The sequence below is a fragment of the Oncorhynchus keta genome, unplaced genomic scaffold (assembly GCF_023373465.1).
Source record: "Oncorhynchus keta strain PuntledgeMale-10-30-2019 unplaced genomic scaffold, Oket_V2 Un_contig_2079_pilon_pilon, whole genome shotgun sequence".
In the NCBI taxonomy this organism is placed as follows: domain Eukaryota; kingdom Metazoa; phylum Chordata; class Actinopteri; order Salmoniformes; family Salmonidae; genus Oncorhynchus; species Oncorhynchus keta.
This window is the reverse complement of record NW_026282184.1, coordinates 235,001-257,500: the sequence shown is the minus strand read 5'-3', so window position 1 is coordinate 257,500 and position 22,500 is coordinate 235,001. Positions and strand designations below refer to the sequence as shown.

Here is a 22,500-nt window from a genome sequence, read left to right as displayed (position 1 = left end):
ATGACACTGATGTGTCTTGACATAGAGATCCGTCATTTACATAAGGACACTGATTGGTTCAAGGCAGGTGCTATAGTAATCAACTGAAATGTGTTAATCCATATCTCAATTGGTCCAATTGGTCTGCGTAATTCCTGGGGGACGACATGCTTACTGTTGCCCCGTTTCCCGCAGTAAGAGGTGTGATATGGCTGGTTGAATTTACACTATTTAGAGTTGTGATTATCTTTCTGAGTTTTAGAGTAAATGAGTATATTTTGTAGTTCAGATACACAGGACGGGAGGAGCAGGCAGGAAGGGAGGAGCAGACAGGACGGGAGGAGCAGGCAGGAAGGGAGGAGCAGGCAGGAAGGGAGGAGAAGACAGGAAGGGAGGAGAAGACAGGAAGGGAGGAGCAGACAGGAAGGGAGGAGCAGACAGGAAGGGAGGAGCAGACAGGAAGGGAGGAGCAGGCAGGAAGGGAGGAGAAGACAGGAAGGGAGGAGCAGGCAGGAAGGGAGGAGCAGGCAGGAAGGGAGGAGCAGGCAGGAAGGGAGGAGCAGACAGGAAGGGAGGAGCAGGCAGGAAGGGAGGAGAAGACAGGAAGGGAGGAGCAGGCAGGAAGGGAGGAGCAGGCAGGAAGGGAGGAGCAGGCAGGAAGGGAGGAGCAGACAGGAAGGGAGGAGCAGGCAGGAAGGGAGGAGCAGGAAGGAAGGGAGGAGCAGGAAGGAAGGGAGGAGCAGGCAGGAAGGGAGGAGCAGGAAGGAAGGGAGGAGCAGGCAGGAAGGGAGGAGCAGACAGGAAGGGAGGAGCAGACAGGAAGGGAGGAGCAGGCAGGAAGGGAGGAGCAGGCAGGAAGGGAGGAGCAGACAGGAAGGGAGGAGCAGACAGGAAGGGAGGAGCAGACAGGAAGGGAGTAGAGGCAGGAAGGGAGGAGAAGACAGGAAGGGAGTAGAGGCAGGAAGGGAGGAGCAGGCAGGAAGGGAGTAGAGGCAGGAAGGGAGGAGCAGACAGGAAGGGAGGAGCAGACAGGAAGGGAGTAGAGGCAGGAAGGGAGGAGCAGACAGGAAGGGAGGAGCAGGCAGGAAGGGAGGAGCAGGGAGCTGTATTGTGATCCTGTCTCTACTCTATAAAAGCTCAGACACACCTGTAGGATTGTCAAATGTTTGCCTGCCAACAGTACTTTGCACCTCTGAACAGTGTCTGCATTCAACCAATCTTTTTTGTGTTCACACAGCAAAGACCTTGAAGTAGCCAGCCTTGTTAAAATACTCCAAACAAGATGGTGAAAGTAGCATTGATTGGCAGTGTTGACCATATGTGTTGCTTAGTCATGCTATTTTAAAGAAGGCCTTAGTTGATACTAGCCAGATGGCTACAGCTAGATAACTACCTAGCAAGATGACGAAGAAACGATTTAATTCACTTTCTATAACCCCATACTGCCAGTGCCAGACCATAGACACATGTTTAGCTAGCTAGCTAACATTACCATATTCACCAGCTAGCACAGCATCCTAGCTAGCTAAATATGGTGCTCGGCAACTAACACAGGAAGCTGTTTCATGGAAACTAATCCATTGTGATTTAATTATGTCAATACTAGCTACAGTGGTTAGCTAGCTTGGAGGAAGTATTTAGTGTTGTGTGCATTGCATCTCTGTACTTAGCTAGCTACCATCCCATAGCCTACATTATTATTATTATTATATATATTATTATTATATATTACATTGAATATGAATTGTGACTGACTCATGACATTTAGCCAAAGACAGTACAGTTTGTTAGATAGGTAGAAACTGATCACACTTGTAGGAAATGTCATGGCGACGTTTGCTAGCTAAGCTAATGCCCGGAAACACTCCATCAGAGGTACGTTCAGTTCGCTTTAATGTTTGCTATGTTCCCCAAAACGTTCTTGTGTGTTCTTGAACAGGGGGTCTGTTTGCTACCGTTTGGTGTGGCGAGGTGTGACTTGATGCAATGAGTGACGTATTTAAAGGGATTGGCCATGCTGACAGCGTTCCCCAACCCACAACCCAAGTCCTCCCAGTTTTTCAACTGGTCATTCATTACTGAACGCATCCCTGATCTAACGGTTGTCTCGCGCTGTTCAATCAAAGGCACTCCTTTGATAAGAAGTTGTTTTCACGAAAACGTGTCAGTTTGTCATCTTCAAAAGGTTGGATTACTAAGATGTTCAACTAGATAATGACTCTATAGTCTATATAGTCTATATCTATAGTCGATTGTATTTAACAACTAAGGAAGACCTTCTCCCTGACTCCCCAAACCTCGGCCCGGTCCGCATGGTCCGCCTGGTCCGCTTGGTCCGCCTGGTCCGCTTGGTCCGCCTGGTCCGCCTGGTCCGCTTGGTCCGCCTGGTCCGCCTGGTCCGCCTGGTCCGCTTGGTCCGCCTGGTCCGCTTGGTCCGCCTGGTCCGCTTGGTCCGCCTGGTCCGCCTGGTCCGCTTGGTCCGTCTTGGTCCGCCTGGTCCGCCTGGTCCGCCTGGTCCGCCTGGTCCGCTTGGTCCGCCTGGTCCGCTTGGTCCGCCTGGTCCGCCTGGTCCGCCTGGTCCGCTTGGTCCGCCTGGTCCGCCTGGTCCGCTTGGTCCGCCTGGTCCGCCTGGTCCGCCTGGTCCGCTTGGTCCGCCTGGTCCGCCTGGTCCGCTTGGTCCGCCTGGTCCGCCTGGTCCGCCTGGTCCGCCTGGTCCGCCTGGTCCGCCTGGTCCGCTTGGTCCGCCTGGTCCGCTTGGTCCGCCTGGTCCGCCTGGTCCGCTTTGACGCGTTCCTAGAAGTCTGGTGATGTTGCGCCTCTGGGCTTAGAAACTCTGTGATTTAACCTTGGATTAGTGGAGAAAATGCCCTATTTTTCCTTTTTGTTGTCACTCCTGTTGGTTCCCCATGTCGGGGTTCATGCTCTCTGATTGGCTCAAAGTCAAGTTGTTGGCTACCAGGATCGAAAACGATGTCACGGGTGCAGACCTATTGGTCGCGGGTGGCAGGTTTTTGGGCTACTATTAAATTGCACCACGGCCCACGTAAAAATAGAGATATTTAACTGTAACCTGCTGCTGCTGACTATCAGACAGTGAACAGCTTGTTACTGAGTGAGTGTGAGACTACTGTTTACCAGCAGACTATTTAGATTGGTCATTATGGAGACTACTGTTTACCAGTTGTGGGTAGATGTCACGTTCTGACCTTAGTTCCTTGGATTTATCTTTGTTTTAGTATGGTCAGGACGTGATTTGGGTGGGTTGTCTATGTTCCCTCTTCTATGTTGTGTTTTGCGTTTGGCCTGGTATGGTTCTCAATCAGAGGCAGGTGTCGTTAGTTGTCTCTGATTGAGAATCATACTTAGGTAGCCTTTTCCCACTTGTGTTTCGTGGGTGTTTATTTTCTGTGTGTTCCACACGGAACTGTTTCCTGGGTGTTTATTTTCTGTGTGTTCCACACGGAACTGTTTCCTGGGTGTTTATTTTCTGTGTGTTCCACACAGAACTGTTTCCTGGGTGTTTATTTTCTGTGTCTGTGTGTTCCACACGGAACTGTTTCCTGGGTGTTTATTTTCTGTGTCTGTGTGTTCCACACGGAACTGTTTCCTGGGTGTTTATTTTCTGTGTCTGTGTTCCACACGGAACTGTTTCCTGGGTGTTTATTTTCTGTGTCTGTGTGTTCCACACGGAACTGTTTCCTGGGTGTTTATTTTCTGTGTCTGTGTTCCACACGGAACTGTTTCCTGGGTGTTTATTTTCTGTGTCTGTGTTCCACACGGAACTGTTTCCTGGGTGTTTATTTTCTGTGTGTTCCACACGGAACTGTTTCCTGGGTGTTTATTTTCTGTGTGTTCCACACGGAACTGTTTCCTGGGTGTTTATTTTCTGTGTGTTCCACACGGAACTGTTTCCTGGGTGTTTATTTTCTGTGTGTTCCACACGGAACTGTTTCCTGGGTGTTTATTTTCTGTGTGTTCCACACAGAACTGTTTCCTGGGTGTTTATTTTCTGTGTGTTCCACACGGAACTGTTTCCTGGGTGTTTATTTTCTGTGTCTGTGTTCCACACGGAACTGTTTCCTGGGTGTTTATTTTCTGTGTCTGTGTTCCACACGGAACTGTTTCCTGGGTGTTTATTTTCTGTGTCTGTGTTCCACACAGAACTGTTTCGGTTGGTTATTTCACGTGTCCTTTATTGTTTTGTTTCAGTGTTCGCTTGTTTTAATAAAGAGCATGAACACGTACCACGCTGCGCCTTCGTCCTTCGATCCTTACCCCTTTTCCTCGTCAGAGGAAGACAGCCGTTACAGTAGACTATTTGGATTGGTCTTTACGGGAGACTCCTGTTTACAATAAAACATATTAACTGATATAATGGCTACAAAGCATTGGAAAATGACTTTAGGCGCACTAGAGCTCTTTAGATAAATGATCTCAGAGGTGGTTTAAAGTCAACTACATTCAAATGTCGACTTTTCTTATGGATAACCGCATCAAGTGTGTTGTACTCAGTTGGAGCCCTGCGAGAGTAGAACTTTGAAATGGAAGTTACAGAACTCCCTCACGTGCTTCTGTTCTGGGAAAATGTCCACAATTAAAAGGACATTAAATGTGGAGAATCATTGGCTACATTAGCATCTGTTGGCTATTAATTTATATACCATTCCAGGCTACAGCAGCGTAACATTTTATACAATAAATATGTTGAAATGACGATACAGCTGGCAAACAGATTTAATACATAGCATTTGACTGGGTTTTTAGTTGTGGCCTCGTGTTATTATGCCCTTGTTAATGGCCATGTTTAGTTAATGTCAAGGCTCAGGATAAGACCCAGATGCAGACTGTATTACAGAAGCAGGGGGCAGGCAAACGACAGGTTGAGATTCCCTGTCCACTTTTCATCACTCAAACTCTCCTGTCAAATGTATCTATAGCACATACAAAATGTATTTACATTTAGAAACTGTGTGGTTTGAGCCCTGAATGCTGATTGGTTGAACGCCATGGTATATCAGACTGTGTAGCATGGGAATGACAAAAACATGACTTTTTACTATTCTAATTACATTGCTAACCAGTTTATAATAGCAATAAGGCACCTCAGGGGTTTGTGGTATATGTCCAATATACCACGGCTAAGGGCTGTGTTTAAAGAGCAGCCCTTGTCCGTGGTATTATGATATATACCACACCTCCTCTGGACTTATTGTTTAGTCATAGAAGTCAAAACAAGTTAAATCCATTGATCTGGAGAGTTTAATAAGGGCGATGTATCTTTTCTCTTGTGTCGTATTCTTAAACATACATTATTATATGGAAGGAAAACCATATTTAGCTTCTTAGCCTACGTCGTTAAAAATGACCTTGATAAAAATGACGTCGATATACCTTCTTAATTCGCTCGATAACGTTATGGAAAAAGTGTCTCCTGGATAAATGTGTCAACTCCTCTCTTGGATAAATGTGTCAACTCCTCTCTTGGATAAATGTGACAACTCCTCTCTTGGATAAATGTGTCAACTCCTCTCTTGGATAAATGTGTCAACTCCTCTCTTGGATAAATGTGTCAACTCCTCTCTTGGATAAATGTGTCAACTCCTCTCCTGGATAAATGTGTCAACTCCTCTCTTGGATAAATGTGTCAACTCCTCTCTTGGATAAATGTGTCAACTCCTCTCTTGGATAAATGTGTCAACTCCTCTCTTGGATAAATGTGTCAACTCCTCTCTTGGATAAATGTGTCAACTCCTCTCTTGCTGAGATAGTTTTTTTTGGGCTAGTTTTCAGGCCTTGTGGGTAGGTTTTCTGAGGTCATTGGGCTAGTTTTCAGGCCTTGCGGGTAGGTTTTCAGAGGTCATTGGGCTAGTTTTCAGTCCTTGCGGGTAGGTTTTCAGAGGTCATTGGGCTAGTTTTCAGGCCTTGCGGGTAGGTTTTCAGAGGTCATTGGGCTAGTTTTCAGGCCTTGCGGGTAGGTTTTCAGAGGTCATTGGGCTAGTTTTCAGGCCTTGCGGGTAGGTTTTCAGAGGTCATTGGGCTAGTTTTCAGGCCTTGCGGGTAGGTGTTCAGAGGTCATTGGGCTAGTTTTCAGGCCTTGTGGGTAGGTTTTCAGAGGTCATTGGGCTAGTTTTCAGGCCTTGCGGGTAGGTTTTCAGAGGTCATTGGGCTAGTTTTCAGGCCTTGCGGGTAGGTTTTCAGAGGTCATTGGGCTAGTTTTCAGGCCTTGCGGGTAGATTTTCAGAGGTCATTGGGCTAGTTTTCAGGCCTTGCGGGTAGGTTTTCAGAGGTCATTGGACTAGTTTTCAGGCCTTGCGGGTAGGTTTTCAGAGGTCATTGGGCTAGTTTTCAGGCCTTGCGGGTAGGTGTTCAGAGGTCATTGGGCTAGTTTTCAGGCCTTGCGGGTAGGTTTTCAGAGGTCATTGGGCTAGTTTTCAGGCCTTGCGGGTAGGTGTTCAGAGGTCATTGGGCTAGTTTTCAGGCCTTGCGGGTAGGTTTTCAGAGGTCATTGGGCTAGTTTTCAGGCCTTGCGGGTAGGTTTTCAGAGGTCATTGGGCTAGTTTTCAGGCCTTGCGGGTAGGTTTTCAGAGGTCATTGGGCTAGTTTTCAGGCCTTGCGGGTAGGTTTTCAGAGGTCATTGGGCTAGTTTTCAGGCCTTGCGGGTAGGTTTTCAGAGGTCATTGGGCTAGTTTTCAGGCCTTGTGGGTAGGTTTTCAGAGGTCATTGGGCTAGTTTTCAGGCCTTGCGGGTAGGTTTTCAGAGGTCATTGGGCTAGTTTTCAGGCCTTGCGGGTAGGTTTTCAGAGGTCATTGGGCTAGTTTTCAGGCCTTGCGGGTAGGTTTTCAGAGGTCATTGGGCTAGTTTTCAGGCCTTGCGGGTAGGTGTTCAGAGGTCATTGGGCTAGTTTTCAGGCCTTGTGGGTAGGTTTTCAGAGGCCATTGGGCTAGTTTTCAGGCCTTGCGGGTAGGTTTTCAGAGGTCATTGGGCTAGTTTTCAGGCCTTGCGGGTAGGTTTTCAGAGGTCATTGGGCTAGTTTTCAGGCCTTGCGGGTAGGTTTTCAGAGGTCATTGGGCTAGTTTTCAGGCCTTGCGGGTAGGTTTTCAGAGGTCATTGGACTAGTTTTCAGGCCTTGCGGGTAGGTTTTCAGAGGTCATTGGGCTAGTTTTCAGGCCTTGCGGGTAGGTGTTCAGAGGTCATTGGGCTAGTTTTCAGGCCTTGCGGGTAGGTTTTCAGAGGTCATTGGGCTAGTTTTCAGGCCTTGCGGGTAGGTGTTCAGAGGTCATTGGGCTAGTTTTCAGGCCTTGCGGGTAGGTTTTCAGAGGTCATTGGGCTAGTTTTCAGGCCTTGCGGGTAGGTTTTCAGAGGTCATTGGGCTAGTTTTCAGGCCTTGCGGGTAGGTTTTCAGAGGTCATTGGGCTAGTTTTCAGGCCTTGCGGGTAGGTTTTCAGAGGTCATTGGGCTAGTTTTCAGGCCTTGTGGGTAGGTTTTCAGGGGTCATTGGGCTAGTTTTCAGGCCTTGTGGGTAGGTTTTCAGAGGTCATTGGGCTAGTTTTCAGGCCTTGAGGGTAGGTTTTCAGAGGTCATTGGGCTAGTTTTCAGGCCTTGTGGGTAGGTTTTCAGAGGTCATTGGGCTAGTTTTCAGGCCTTGCGGGTAGGTTTTCAGAGGTCATTGGGCTAGTTTTCAGGCCTTGCGGGTAGGTTTTCAGAGGTCATTGGGCTAGTTTTCAGGCCTTGCGGGTAGGTTTTCAGAGGTCATTGGGCTAGTTTTCAGGCCTTGTGGGTAGGTTTTCAGAGGTCATTGGGCTAGTTTTCAGGCCTTGAGGGTAGGTTTTCAGAGGTCATTGGGCTGGTTTTCAGGCCTTGCGGGTAGGTTTTCAGAGGTCATTGGGCTAAACATTTTAGCTGGACCTGGCAACACTGTTGGCCACTGACGAGTATTGCGATTCTACAAGTAGAAATGGCAGGTTTGATGCTGCTTGGTCAGCACGCAGCAGGAACGACCTCCTACTGTTATAAGTACTTATTGGCAGTCTATCGGCAGGGAGCTTCTCGGTCTGTTTTATGCTTAAGGCAGGGACGTGTAGAGAGAGGTGTGTGGTCTGAATAACTGTCAGCAGAAATGGCCTATTTACAATATCTATTACAGGCTGATGATGTTGAGATGTGTTGCTTTCCACTCTTTGTTTCTTTCTGTCATTGTACAGGCGGAAAACTCAGCATGGAGCCTCATGTTTGTGTAGTTTTGTTGTTTTCAGATCCTACAGCTATGTTTTAACTCTGGAAAATGTCCCAATTGGCACCCTATTGCCTATATAGTGCACTACCTTTGACCAGAAGTAGTGCATTAAATACATAACAGGGTGCCATTTGGGACATATTCTCTGTTTCGTAACGTTATAATAAACTTGTAAATTCCAGTGTGTGGAAGAAAATACAGTAGTTCAGTTTGTGGGGTTCCCTCCCTAAAGGGAAGCTCTATACAGTAGTTCAGTTTGTGGGTATTCCCTCCCTAAAGGGAAGCTCTATACAGTAGTTCAGTTTGTGGGGTCCCCTCCCTAAAGGGAAGCTCTATACAGTAGTTCAGTTTGTGGGGTCCCCTCCCTAAAGGGAAGCTCTATACAGTAGTTCAGTTTGTGGGGTCCCCTCCCTAAAGGGAAGCTCTATACAGTAGTTCAGTTTGTGGGGTTCCCTCCCTACAGGGAAGCTCTATACAGTCGTTCAGTTTGTGGGGTTCCCTCCCTAAAGGGAAGCTCTATACAGTAGTTCAGTTTGTGGGGTTCCCTCCCTACAGGGAAGCTCTATACAGTAGTTCAGTTTGTGGGTTCCCTCCCTAAAGGGAAGCTCTATACAGTAGTTCAGTTTGTGGAGTACCCTCCCTAAAGGGAAGCTCTATACAGTAGTTCAGTTTGTGGGGTCCCCTCCCTAAAGGGAAGCTCTATACAGTAATTCAGTTTGTGGGGTTCCCTCCCTAAAGGGAAGCTCTAGACAGTAGTTCAGTTGGTGGGGTTCCCTCCCTAAAGGGAAGCTCTAGACAGTAGTTCAGTTGGTGGGGTTCCCTCCCTAAAGGGAAGCTCTATACAGTAGTTCAGTTTGTGGGGATCCCTCCCTAAAGGGAAGCTCTATACAGTAGTTCAGTTTGTGGGGTCCCTCCCTAAAGGGAAGCTCTATACAGTAGTTCAGTTTGTGGAGTTCCCTCCCTAAAGGTAAGCTCTATACAGTAGTTCAGTTTGTGGGGACCCCTCCCTAAAGGGAAGCTCTATACAGTAATTCAGTTTGTGGGGTTCCCTCCCTAAAGGGAAGCTCTATACAGTAGTTCAGTTTGTGGGGTTCCCTCCCTAAAGGGAAGCTCTAGACAGTAGTTCAGTTTGTGGGGATCCCTCCCTAAAGGGAAGCTCTATACAGTAGTTCAGTTTGTGGGGTCCCCTCCCTAAAGGGAAGCTCTATACAGTAGTTCAGTTTGTGGAGTTCCCTCCCTAAAGGTAAGCTCTATACAGTAGTTCAGTTTGTGGGGACCCCTCCCTAAAGGGAAGCTCTATACAGTAATTCAGTTTGTGGGGTTCCCTCCCTAAAGGGAAGCTCTATACAGTAGTTCAGTTTGTGGGGTCCCCTCCCTAAAGGGAAGCTCTAGACAGTAGTTCAGTTGGTGGGGTCCCCTCCCTAAAGGGACACTCTATAAAGTAGTTCAGTCTGTGGGGTTCCCTCCCTAAAGGGACACTCTATACAGTAGTTCAGTTTGTGGGGTCCCCTCCCTAAAGGGACACTCTATACAGTAGTTCAGTTTGTGGGGTTCCCTCCCTACAGGGAAGCTCTATACAGTAGTTCAGTCTGTGGGGTTCCCTCCCTAAAGGGACACTCTATACAGTAGTTCAGTCTGTGGGGTTCCCTCCCTAAAGGGACACTCTATACAGTAGTTCAGTTTGTGGGGTCCCCTTCCTAAAGGGACACTCTATACAGTAGTTCAGTCTGTGGGGTTCCCTCCCTAAAGGGACACTCTATACAGTAGTTCAGTCTCTATACAGCAGTTCAGTCTCTATACAGTAGTTCAGTCTCTATACAGTAGTTCAGTCTGTGGGGTTCCCTCCCTAAAGGGACACTCTATACAGTAGTTCAGTCTCTATACAGTAGTTCAGTCTCTATACAGTAGTTCAGTCTCCATACAGTAGTTCAGTCTCCATACAGTAGTTCAGTCTGTGGGGTTCCCTCCTAAAGGGACACTCTATACAGTAGTTCAGTCTCTATACAGTAGTTCAGTCTCTATACAGTAGTTCAGTCTCTATACAGTAGTTCAGTCTCCATACAGTAGTTCAGTCTCTATACAGTAGTTCAGTCTCTATACAGTAGTTCAGTCTCTATACAGCAGTTCAGTCTCTATACAGTAGTTCAGTCTCTATACAGTAGTTCAGTCTGTGGGGTTCCCTCCCTAAAGGGACACTCTATACAGTAGTTCAGTCTCTATACAGTAGTTCAGTCTCTATACAGTAGTTCAGTCTCTATACAGTAGTTCAGTCTCCATACAGTAGTTCAGTCTCCATACAGTAGTTCAGTCTCTATACAGTAGTTCAGTCTCTATACAGTAATGCAGTCTCTATACAGTAGTTCAGTCTCTATACAGTAGTTCAGTCAGTAGTTCAGTCTCTATACAGTAGTTCAGTCTCTATACAGTAGTTCAGTCTCTATACAGTAGTTCAGTCTGTGGGGTTCAGTCTCTCTATACAGTAGTTCAGTCTCTATACAGTAGTTCAGTCTCTATACAGTAATGCAGTCTCTATACAGTAGTTCAGTCTCTATACAGTAGTTCAGTCTCTATACAGTAGTTCAGTCTCTATACAGTAGTTCAGTCTCTATACAGTATAATGTGACGTCCAGTGATATAGACCGTCATAAACAGAGATGGCGTCTGGACTTTATATTTATAAAGTATATATATATATATACTTTTCAGCTTCAAATCAGCTCCACAGTTTTCTCTTTCTCCTGAAATAAGTTGTGGGCCCTGTAGAAGAATCATCAGATATTTTATGCTCTTAATAACTCTACTCTTTTTTTATTCCATTTTCCAGGAACGTTTCATGACAGTTATTTGTTCATTTCGTTCAGTTATGGACTCTTCTCTTCTCTCTGTGCAGCCATCTGGACCAGTCGACCACCTGGCTGGACCCTCGTAAGGCCCTCCTACAGATGAACCAGGCCCCTCCCACCAGCCCAGTACCAGTCCAGCAGCAGAACATCATGAGCCCAGCTAGTGGTCAGGACACACACACACACACACACGCACACGCACACGCACGCACACACACGCACACACACGCACGCACGCAGCTGACAACATAGGGGGTTCTTTTGTAGCATTCAAGGGCTTAAATCAAATCAAATCAAATGTATTTATAAAGCCCTTCGTACATTAGCTGATATCTCAAAGTGCTGTACAGACACCCAGCGTAAAACCTCAAACAGGTTTCTTCCTAGGTTTTGGCCTTTCTAGGGAGTTTTTCCGAGCCACCGTGCTTCTACACCTGCATTGCTTGCTGTTTGGGGTTTTAGGCTGGGTTTCTGTACAGCACTTTGAGATATCAGCTGATGTACGAAGGGCTATATAAATACATTTGATTTGATTTGATCAGATTTGAAACAGCAAGCAATGCAGGTGTAGAAGCACGGTGGCTAGGAAAAACTCCCTAGAAAGGCCAAAACCTAGGAAGAAACCTCAAGAGGAACCAGGCTATGTGGGGTGGCCAGTCCTCTTCTGGCTGTGCCGGGTGGAGATTATAACAGAACATGGCCAAGATGTTCAAATGTTCATAAATGACCAGCATGGTCAAATAATAATAATCACAGGCAGAACAGTTGAAACTGGAGCCTCAGCACAGTCAGGTGGACTGGGGACAGGAAGGAGTCATCATGCCAGGTAGTCCTGAGGCATGGTCCTAGGGCTCAGGTCCTCCGAGAGAGAGAGAGAGAGAGAGAGAGAGAGAGAGAGAATTAGCGAGAGCATACTTAAATTCACACCGGATAGGACAGGAGAAGTACTCCAGATATAACAAACTGACCCTAGCCCCCCGACACATAAACTACTGCAGCATAAATACTGGAGGCTGAGACAGGAGGGGTCCGGAGACACTGTGGCCCCATCCAAGGACACCCCCGGACAGGGCCAAAAAGGAAGGATATAACCCCACCCAATTTGCCAAAGCACAGCTAGATATCCCCACTAGAGGGATATCTTCAACCACCAACTTATCATCCTGAGACAAGGCCGAGTATAGCCCACAAAGACCTCCGCCATGGCACAACCCAAGGGGGGGGGGGTGCCAACCCACACAGGAAGATCACATCAGTGACTCAACCCACTCAAGTGACGCACCCCTCCTAGGGACAGTATGAAAGAGCCCTAGTAAGCTAGTGACTCAGCCCCTGTAATAGGGTTAGAGGCAGAGAATCACAGTGGAGAGAGGGGAACCGGCCAGGCAGAGACAGCAAGGGCTGTTCGTTGCTCCAGAGCCATTTCGTTCACCTTCACACTCCTGGGCCAGACTACACTCAATCATATGACCCACTGAAGAGATGAGTCTTCAGTGTCTCCACCTCTGGCCTGCTCGCCTCCCTGCCACTGAGGAAGTACAGTTCCCGCTCAGCCCAGTCAAAACTGTTCGCTGCTCTGGCCCCCCAATGGTGGAACAAACTCCCTCACGACGCCAGGACAGCGGAGTCAATCACCACCTTCCGGAGACACCTGAAACCCCACCTCTTTAAGGAATACCTAGGATAGAATAAGTAATCCTTCTCACCCCCCTTTAAGATTTAGATGCACTATTGTAAAGTGACTATTCTACTGGATGTCATAAGGTGAATGCACCAATTTGTAAGTCGCTCTGGATAAGAGCGTCTGCTAAATGACTTAAATGTAAATGTAAAATGTCTTCAATAAAGACTTAAAGGTCGAGACTGAGTCTGTGTCTCTCACAAGGGGAGGCAGACCATTCCATAAAAATGGAGCTCTAGAGGAGAAGGCCTTGCCTCCAGCTGCTTGCTTAGAAATTCTAGGGACAGTAAGGAGGCCTGCGTCTTGTGACCGTAGCGTACATGTAGGTATGTACGGCAGGACCAAATCAGAGAGATAGGTAGGAGCAAGCCCATGTAATGCTTTGTATGTTAGCAGTAAAACCTTGAAATCAGCCCTTGCCTTAACAGGAAGCCAGTGTAGGGAGGCTAGCACTGGAGTAATATGATCAATTTATTTGGTTCTAGTCAGGATTCTAGCAGCCGTATTTAGCACTAACTGAAGTTTATTTAGTGCTTTATCCGGGTAGCCGGAAAGTAGAGCATTGCAGTAGTCTAACCTAGAAGTAACAAAAGCATGGATTAATTTTTCTGCGTAATTTTTGGACAGAAAGTTTCTGATTTTTGCAATGTTTGGGGCTTCACCATGTTTCATTGAAATGTACAATAGTCGTCCTAAAACGGAACTTTGAGGAACACCTGGAATTTACAGTTGATTTGTCAGAGGACAAACCGTTCACAGAGACAAATTGATATCTTTCCGACAGATACGATCTAAACCAGGCCAGAACTTGTCCGTATAGACCAATTTTCCAATCTCTCCAAAAGAATGTGTTGATCAGTGGTATCAAAAGCAGCACTAAGGTCTAGGAGCACGAGGACAGATGCAGAGCCTCGGTCTGACGCCATTAAAAGGCCATTTACCACCTTCACAAGTGCAGTCTCAGTGCTATGATGGGGTCTAAAACCAGACTGATAGGAAAAAATAGGATGATCGAGCAGCAGTAAGGGCTCTTCGGTACTGCACGGAAGACTTCCAGTTTGGTGTGGCGCCATTTCCGTTCCAATTTTCTGGAAGCTTGCTTCAGAGCTCGGGTATTTTCTGTATACCAGGGAGCTAGTTTCTTATGAGAAATGTTTTAGGGGTGCAACTGCATCTAGGGTATTGCACAACGTTTAATTGAGTTCCTCAGTTAGGTGGTTAACTGATTGTTGTCCTCTGACGTCCTTGGGTAGGCAGAGGGAGTCTGGAAGGGCATCAAGGAATCTTTGTTGTCTGTGAATTTATAGCACAACTTTTGATGCTCCTTGGTTGGGGTCTGAGCAGATTATTTGTTGCGATTGCGAACGTAATAAAATGGTGGTCCGATAGGAAAAACCTTAAGATTCACAACATTTATTCCATGGGACAAAACTAGGTCCAGAGTATGACTGTGACAGTGAGTAGGTCCAGAGACATGTTGGACTAAACCCACTGAGTCGATGATGGCTCCGAAAGCCTTTTGGAGTGGGTCTGTGGACTATTCCATGTGAATATTAAAGTCACCAAAGATTAGAATATTATCTGCTATGACTACAAGGTCCGACAGGAATTCAGGAAACTCAATGAGGAACGCTCTATATGGCCCAGGAGGCCTGTAAACAGTAGCTATGAAAAGTGATTCAGTCGGCTGCATAGATTTCATGACTGGAAGCTCAAAAGACGAACATTTTGTTTTCTTTTTGTAAATTGAAATTTGCTATCGTAAATGTTAGCAACACCTCCGCCTTTGCGGGATGCGCAGGTTTATGGTCACTAGTGTAACCAGGAGGTGAGGCCTCATTTAAAACAGTAAATTCATCAGGCTTAAGCCATGTTTCAGTCAGGCCAATCACATCAAGATTATGATCAGTGATTAGTTCATTGACTATAACTGCCTTTGAAGTGAGGGATCTAACATTAAGTGGCCCTATTTTGAGATGTGAGGTATCACGATCTCTTTCAATAATGGCAGGAATGGAGGAGGTCTTTATTCTAGTGAGATTGCTAAGGCGAACACCGCCATGTTTAGTTTTGCCCAACCTAGGTCGAGGCACAGACACGGTCTCAATGGCTGTGCTGACTACACTGACTGTGCTAGTGGCAGACTCCACTAAGCTGGCAGGATGGCTAACAGCCTGCTGCCTGGCCTGCACCGTATCTCATTTTGAAGCCAGAGGAGTTAGAGCCCTGTCTATGTTGGCAGATAAGATGAGAGCACCCCTCCAGCTAGGATGGAGTCCGTCACTCCTCAGCAGGTCAGGCTTGGTCCTGTTTGTGGGTGAGTCCCAGAAAGAGGGCCAGTTATCTACAAATTATATATTTTGGGAGGGGCAGTAAACAGTTTTCAACCAGCGATTGAGATGTGAGACTCTGCTGTAGAGCTCATCACTCCCCCTGACTGGGAGGGGGCCAGAGACAATTACTCGATGCCAACACATCTTTCTAGTTGATTTACAGGCTGAAGCTATGTTGCGCTTGGTGACCTCTGACTGTTTCATCTTAACATGACTCTAGTCAGTGAGCTGTCTCAGTTGGTGTCCTAGTGGAATTTGCCCAAGGTGGGTTGAGAGAGGTAGAATGAGACTATTTCTAGGTGGGTTAAGAGAGAGGTAGAACTAGACTATTCATAGGTGGGGTTAGAGAGAGGTAGAACTAGACTATTCCTAGGTGGGGTTAGAGAGAGGTAGAACTAGACTATTCCTAGGTGGGGTTAGAGAGAGGTAGAACTAGACTATTCCTATTTGGGGTTAGAGAGAGGTAGAACTAGACTATTCCTAGGTGGGGTTAGAGAGAGGTAGAACTAGACTATTCATAGGTGGGGTTAGAGAGAGGTAGAACTAGACTATTCATAGGTGGGGTTAGAGAGAGGTAGAATGAGACTATTCATAGGTGGGGTTAGAGAGAGGTAGAACTAGACTATTCATAGGTGGGGTTAGAGAGAGGTAGAATGAGACTATTCATAGGTGGGGTTAGAGAGAGGTAGAACTAGACTATTCCTATGTGGGGTTAGAGAGAGGTAGAATGAGACTATTTCTAGGTGGGGTTGGAGAGAGGTAGAACTAGACTATTCATAGGTGGGGTTAGAGAGAGGTAGAACTAGACTATTCATAGGTGGGGTTAGAGATAGGTAGAATGAGACTATTCCTAGGTGGGGTTAGAGAGAGGTAGAACTAGACTATTCCTATTTGGGGTTAGAGAGAGGTAGAATGAGAATATTCCTATTTGGGGTTAGAGAGAGGTAGAACTAGACTATTCCTATTTGGGGTTAGAGAGAGGTAGAATGAGACTATTCATAGAATATAATAATAATAATATATGCCATTTAGCTGACGCTTTTATCCAAAGCGACTTACAGTCATGTGTGCATACATTCTACGTATGGGTGGTCCCAGGAATCGAACCCACTACCCTGGCGTTACAAGCGCCATGCTCTACCAACTGAGCCACAGAAGGACCACACTCTCTCTAACCCCATAGGTGGGGTTAGAGAGAGGTAGAATGAGACTATTTCTAGGTGGGGTTGGAGAGAGGTAGAACTAGACTATTCCTATTTGGGGTTAGAGAGAGGTAGAACTAGACTATTCATAGGTGGGTTAAGAGAGAGGTAGAACGAGACGACAGAGACAGAAGTCATGTTAGTGAACCAACTGAGACAGCTCACTAACTAGAGTCATGTTAGTGAATCAACTGAGACGGCTCTCTGACTGGAGTCATGTTAGTGAACCAACTGAGACAGCTCACTGACTAGAGTCATGTTAGTGAACCAACTGAGACAGTTCACTGACTAGAGTCATGTTAGTGAACCAACTGAGACAGTTCACTGACTAGAGTCATGTTAGTGAACCAACTGAGACAGCTCACTGACTAGAGTCATGTTAGTGAACCAACTGAGACAGCTCACTGACTAGAGTCATGTTAGTGAACCAACTGAGACAGCTCACTGACTCGAGTCATGTTAGTGAACCAACTGAGACAGCTCACTGACTCGAGTCATGTTAGTGAACCAACTGAGACAGCTCACTGACTAGAGTCATGTTAGTGAACCAACTGAGACAGTTCACTGACTAGAGTCATGCCCAGCCGCAGCCTAATCTCCCTGTGTATGTGCCTGTCTCTCTCAGGTCCTCTCCCTGACGGCTGCTCATAGTTAGGTTCTGGACACCCTGCCTGCCCAGCCGCAGCCTAATCTCCCTGTGTATGTGCCTGTCTCTCTCAGGTCCTCTCCTGACGGCTGCTCATAGTTAGGTTTTGAACACCCTGCCTGCCCAGTCTAATCTCCCTGTGTATGTGCCTGTCTCTCTCAGGTCCTCTCCCTGACGGCTGCTCATAGTTAGGTTTTGAACACCCTGCCTGCCCAGTCTAATCTCCCTGTGTATGTGCCTGTCTCTCTCAGGTCCTCTCCCTGACGGCTGCTCATAGTTAGGTTCTGGACACCCTGCCAGCCGCAGCCTAATCTCCCTGTGTATGTGCCTGTCTCTCTCAGGTCCTCTCCCTGACGGCTGGGAACAGGCCGGCACCTCTGAGGAGAGATCTACTACATCAACCACAAGAACAAAACCACCTCCTGGCTCGACCCACGCCTCGAGCCGTGCTACAGTGAGATAACACACACCTCTCAGTTCTGTCATGTTCACCTCGCAGTTATGTCATATTCACCTCTCAGCCTGTCATGTTCACCTCTTAGCCTGTCATATTCACCTCTCAGCCTGTCATGTTCACCTCTCAGCCTGTCATATTCACCTCTTAGCCTGTCATATTCACCTCTCAGTCTGTCATATTCACCTCTCAGCCTGTCATGTTCACCTCTTAGCCTGTCATATTCACCTCTCAGCCTGTCATGTTCACCTCTCAGCATGTCATATTCACCTCTCAGCCTGTCATATTCACCTCTCAGCCTGTCATATTCACCTCTCAGCCTGTCATATTCACCTCTCAGCCTGTCATGTTCACCTCTCAGCCTGTCATATTCACCTCTCAGCCTGTCATGTTCACCTCTCAGCCTGTCATATTCACCTCTTAGCCTGTCATATTCACCTCTCAGTCTGTCATATTCACCTCTCAGCCTGTCATGTTCACCTCTCAGCCTGTCATATTCACCTCTCAGCCTGTCATATTCACCTCTCAGCCTGTCATGTTCACCTCTCAGCCTGTCATGTTCACCTCTCAGCCTGTCATATTCACCTCTCAGCCTGTCATGTTCACCTCTCAGCCTGTCATGTTCACCTCTCAGCCTGTCATATTCACCTCTCAGCCTGTCATATTCACCTCTCAGCCTGTCATGTTCACCTCTCAGCCTGTCATATTCACCTCTCAGCCTGTCATATTCACCTCTTAGCCTGTCATGTTCACCTCTCAGCCTGTCATATTCACCTCTCAGCCTGTCATATTCACCTCTCAGCCTGTCATATTCACCTCTCAGCCTGTCATATTCACCTCTCAGCCTGTCATATTCACCTCTCAGCCTGTCATATTCACCTCTCAGCCTGTCATATTCACCTCTCAGCCTGTCATGTTCACCTCTCAGCCTGTCATATTCACCTCTTAGCCTGTCATATTCACCTCTTAGCCTGTCATATTCACCTCTCAGCCTGTCATATTCACCTCTCAGCCTGTCACTTTACAGTGACATGGGTCCTATTTCTGGGTTAAACTCTAGTAACGACTCTTTATTACCTCTCCTGAGGGGGAAAATGCGTTGTTGTGCCCTCTTCACGACTGTCTTGTCCCGTTGTTGTGCCCTCTTCACGACTGTCTTGTCCCGTTGTTGTGCCCTCTTCACGACTGTCTTGTCCCGTTGTTGTGCCCTCTTCACGACTGTCTTGTCCCGTTGTTGTGCCCTCTTCACGACTGTCTTGTCCCGTTGTTGTGCCCTCTTCACGACTGTCTTGTCCCGTTGTTGTGCCCTCTTCACGACTGTCTTGTCCCGTTGTTGTGCCCTCTTCACGACTGTCTTGGTAATAGAGTTTAGTTGTTCTTTAGGTTAGCCCGTAGTTCATGCTGGACTCATGAGTAAACTCACTTTAATTCAATATCCAGTGACGAGTCAGACTATGCCATCTTTCTAATCACATTTCAACATCTTCTCTGGGTTCACTGCTACTACAAGGACTTTACAGAGTCTGGAGAAGAGCAGCATTAACATGTTACAGGAGACCCACGTCATTCCCAAGGGATTCCATATAGGTCATCCTGTTCGGTTTGGGCAACACACACAGCTAACCTTATAGTCCAGAACTCGGACCTTCGTCTTGGTGTCAGGACTAGCCGTTAGCCATTTTAGTGTTTCAGCAACAGCTGAGTTAGCCGTTAGCTAATCCTTTGGACTGTTCATGTGAGAGGTCAGTAGTGCTGCTGTAGCCATTGGTGGGCTGGCGTTGGACTGGTGATCTGGTGAAAGGTACCTGTGTGTGTGTGTACCTGGTGTGTATGTACCTGGTGTGTGTGTACCTGGTGTGTATGTACCTGGTGTGTGTGTACCTGGTGTGTGTGTACCTGGTGTGTATGTACCTGGTGTATATGTACCTGGTGTGTATGTACCTGGTGTGTATGTACCTGGTGTGTGTGTACCTGGTGTGTGTGTGCCTGGTGTGTATGTACCTGGTGTGTATGTACCTGGTGTGTATGTACCTGGTGTGTATGTACCTGGTGTGTATGTACCTGGTGTGTGTGTACCTGGTGTGTATGTACCTGGTGTGTATGTACCTGGTGTGTATGTACCTGGTGTGTATGTACCTGGTGTGTATGTACCTGGTGTGTGTGTACCTGGTGTGTATGTACCTGGTGTGTGTGTACCTGGTGTGTATGTACCTGGTGTGTGTGTACCTGGTGTGTATGTACCTGGTGTGTATGTACCTGGTGTGTATGTACCTGGTGTGTATGTACCTGGTGTGTATGTACCTGGTGTGTGTGTACCTGGTGTGTATGTACCTGGTGTGTGTGTACCTGGTGTGTGTGTACCTGGTGTGTGTGTACCTGGTTTGTGTGTACCTGGTGTGTGTGTACCTGGTGTGTATGTACCTGGTGTGTATGTACCTGGTGTGTGTGTACCTGGTGTGTGTGTACCTGGTGTGTGTGTACCTGGTGTGTATGTACCTGGTGTGTGTGTACCTGGTGTGTATGTACCTGGTGTGTATGTACCTGGTGTGTATGTACCTGGTGGGTGTGTACCTGGTGTGTATGTACCTGGTGTGTGTGTACCTGGTGTGTATGTACCTGGTGTGTGTGTACCTGGTGTGTATGTACCTGGTGTGTATGTACCTGGTGTGTATGTACCTGGTGTGTATGTGCCTGGTGTGTATGTACCTGGTGTGTATGTACCTGGTGTGTATGTACCTGGTGTGTATGTACTAGAGTTGGACCGATTATGATTTTTCAACGCTGATAACTTTACCGATTATTGGAGGACCAAAAAAAGGCGATCCCGAATAATCAGACAATTTTTTGGTATTTATTTGTAATAATGACAATTAGAACAATACTGAATGAACACAGACCACACACTAATCCAATACCCAGATTTGACCGACCAGACACTAATCCAATACCCAGATGTGACCGACCAAACACTAATCCAATACCCAGATGTGACCGACCAAACACTAATCCAATACCCAGATGTGACCGACCAGACACTAATCCAATACCCAGATGTGACCGACCAGACACTAATCCAATACCCAGATGTGACCGACCAGACACTAATCCAATACCCAGATGTGACCGACCAGACACTAATCCAATACCCAGATGTGACCGACCAGACACTAATCCAATACCCAGATGTGACCGACCAGACACTAATCCAATACCCAGATGTGACCGACCAGACACTAATCCAATACCCAGATGTGACTGACCAGACACTTCTGATAAGGACCAGTTTGTATTTTTTTCTCACCATTGACCTTTTCATATTGATCATATGACTTTTCTATCACATGTCCTTAACCTTTTCTATCACATGTTCTTAACCCTTTCTTTCACATGTTACATGTCCGTAACCCTTTCTATCACATGTCCCTAACCCTTTCTATAACATGTTCTTAACCCTTTCTATCACATGCTCTTAACCCTTTCTATCACATGTTCTTAACCCTTTCTATCACATGTCCTTAACCCTTTCTATCACATGTTCTTAACCCTTTCTATCACATGTTCTTAACCCTTTCTATCACATGTCCCTAACCCTTTCTATCACATGTCCTTAACCCTTTCTATCACATGTCCGTAACCCTTTCTATCACATGTTCTTAACCCTTTCTATCACATGTTCTTAACCATTTCTATCACATGTCCGTAACCCTTTCTATCACATGTTCTTAACCCTTTCTATCACATGTTCTTAACCCTTTCTATCACATGTCCGTAACCCTTTCTATCACATGTTCTTAACCCTTTCTATCACATGTTCTTAACCCTTTCTATCACATGTCCGTAACCCTTTCTATCACATGTTCTTAACCCTTTCTATCACATGTCCCTAACCCTTTCTATCACATGTCCTTAACCCTTTCTATCACATGTCCGTAACCCTTTCTATCACATGTCCTTAACCCTTTCTATCACATGTTCTTAACCCTTTCTATCACATGTTCTTAACCCTTTCTATCACATGTCCGTAACCCTTTCTATCACATGTCCTTAACCCTTTCTATCACATGTCCTTAACCCTTTCTATCACATGTTCTTAAACCTTTCTATCACATGTTCTTAACCCTTTCTATCACATGTTCTTAACCCTTTCTATCACATGTTCTTAACCCTTTCTATCACATGTTCTTAACCCTTTCTATCACATGTCCTTAACCCTTTCTATCACATGTCCTTAACCCTTTCTATCACATGTTCTTAAACCTTTCTATCACATGTTCTTAACCCTTTCTATCACATGTTCTTAAACCTTTCTATCACATGTTCTTAACCCTTTCTATCACATGTTCTTAACCCTTTCTATCACATGTTCTTAACCCTTTCTATCACATGTCCTTAACCCTTTCTATCACATGTTCTTAAACCTTTCTATCACATGTTCTTAACCCTTTCTATCACATGTTCTTAACCCTTTCTATCACATGTCCTAACCCTTTCTATCACATGTTCTTAACCCTTTCTATCACATGTTCTTAACCCTTTCTATCACATTTAGTTGCGTCTTTCTTTTTCTTATCTCAAGCCAGGAAATGCAACACCCTGGACATGCAACACCCTGGCAATAACCTCCCTGTTAAATTGACAGCTGACAAATATTGACCTAACCTTCAAAGAACAGAAAGCTGCAGATCATTTTAATAGTTCTCAGCTGGCACACCCTTCCTAGAGTATGTGTTTGTGTGCATGTGTGTCCTTATGAGTAATTCACACTGCAACAATGTAGTAAACTAACAGAGTCTGCCTGTCTGTCTGTCTGCCTGTCTGTCTGACAGACAGACAGACAGACAGACAGACAGACAGACAGACAGACAGACAGACAGACAGACAGACAGACAGACAGACAGACAGACAGACAGACACAATTTCTGCAAAAGAGAGTCCAATGCACAAGATGTAAGAGTTTCACTTTGATTGTAACTGTAGGAATGAATGGTAGTGTGTAGAGAATGGTCATGGCTGACTGTGGCATACATAATACAAATACATCATATACACAGTACACCGTATACACAGTACACCGTATACACAGTACACCGTATACACAGTACACCGTATACACAGTACACCAAATACAC

General features: G+C 46.3%; 1 protein-coding gene across 1 annotated transcript in view; it reads left to right on the top strand.

The window, feature by feature from the left end:
- Positions 1-22,500, top strand: part of LOC118378524 (transcriptional coactivator YAP1-like) — a 60,484-nt gene that overhangs the window by 18,630 nt on the left and 19,354 nt on the right. Inside the window, 3 exon segments of the mRNA XM_052504871.1 lie at positions 11,103-11,221; positions 17,259-17,294; positions 17,297-17,371. Of these exon segments, the coding sequence (XP_052360831.1) occupies positions 11,103-11,221; positions 17,259-17,294; positions 17,297-17,371 (230 nt within the window).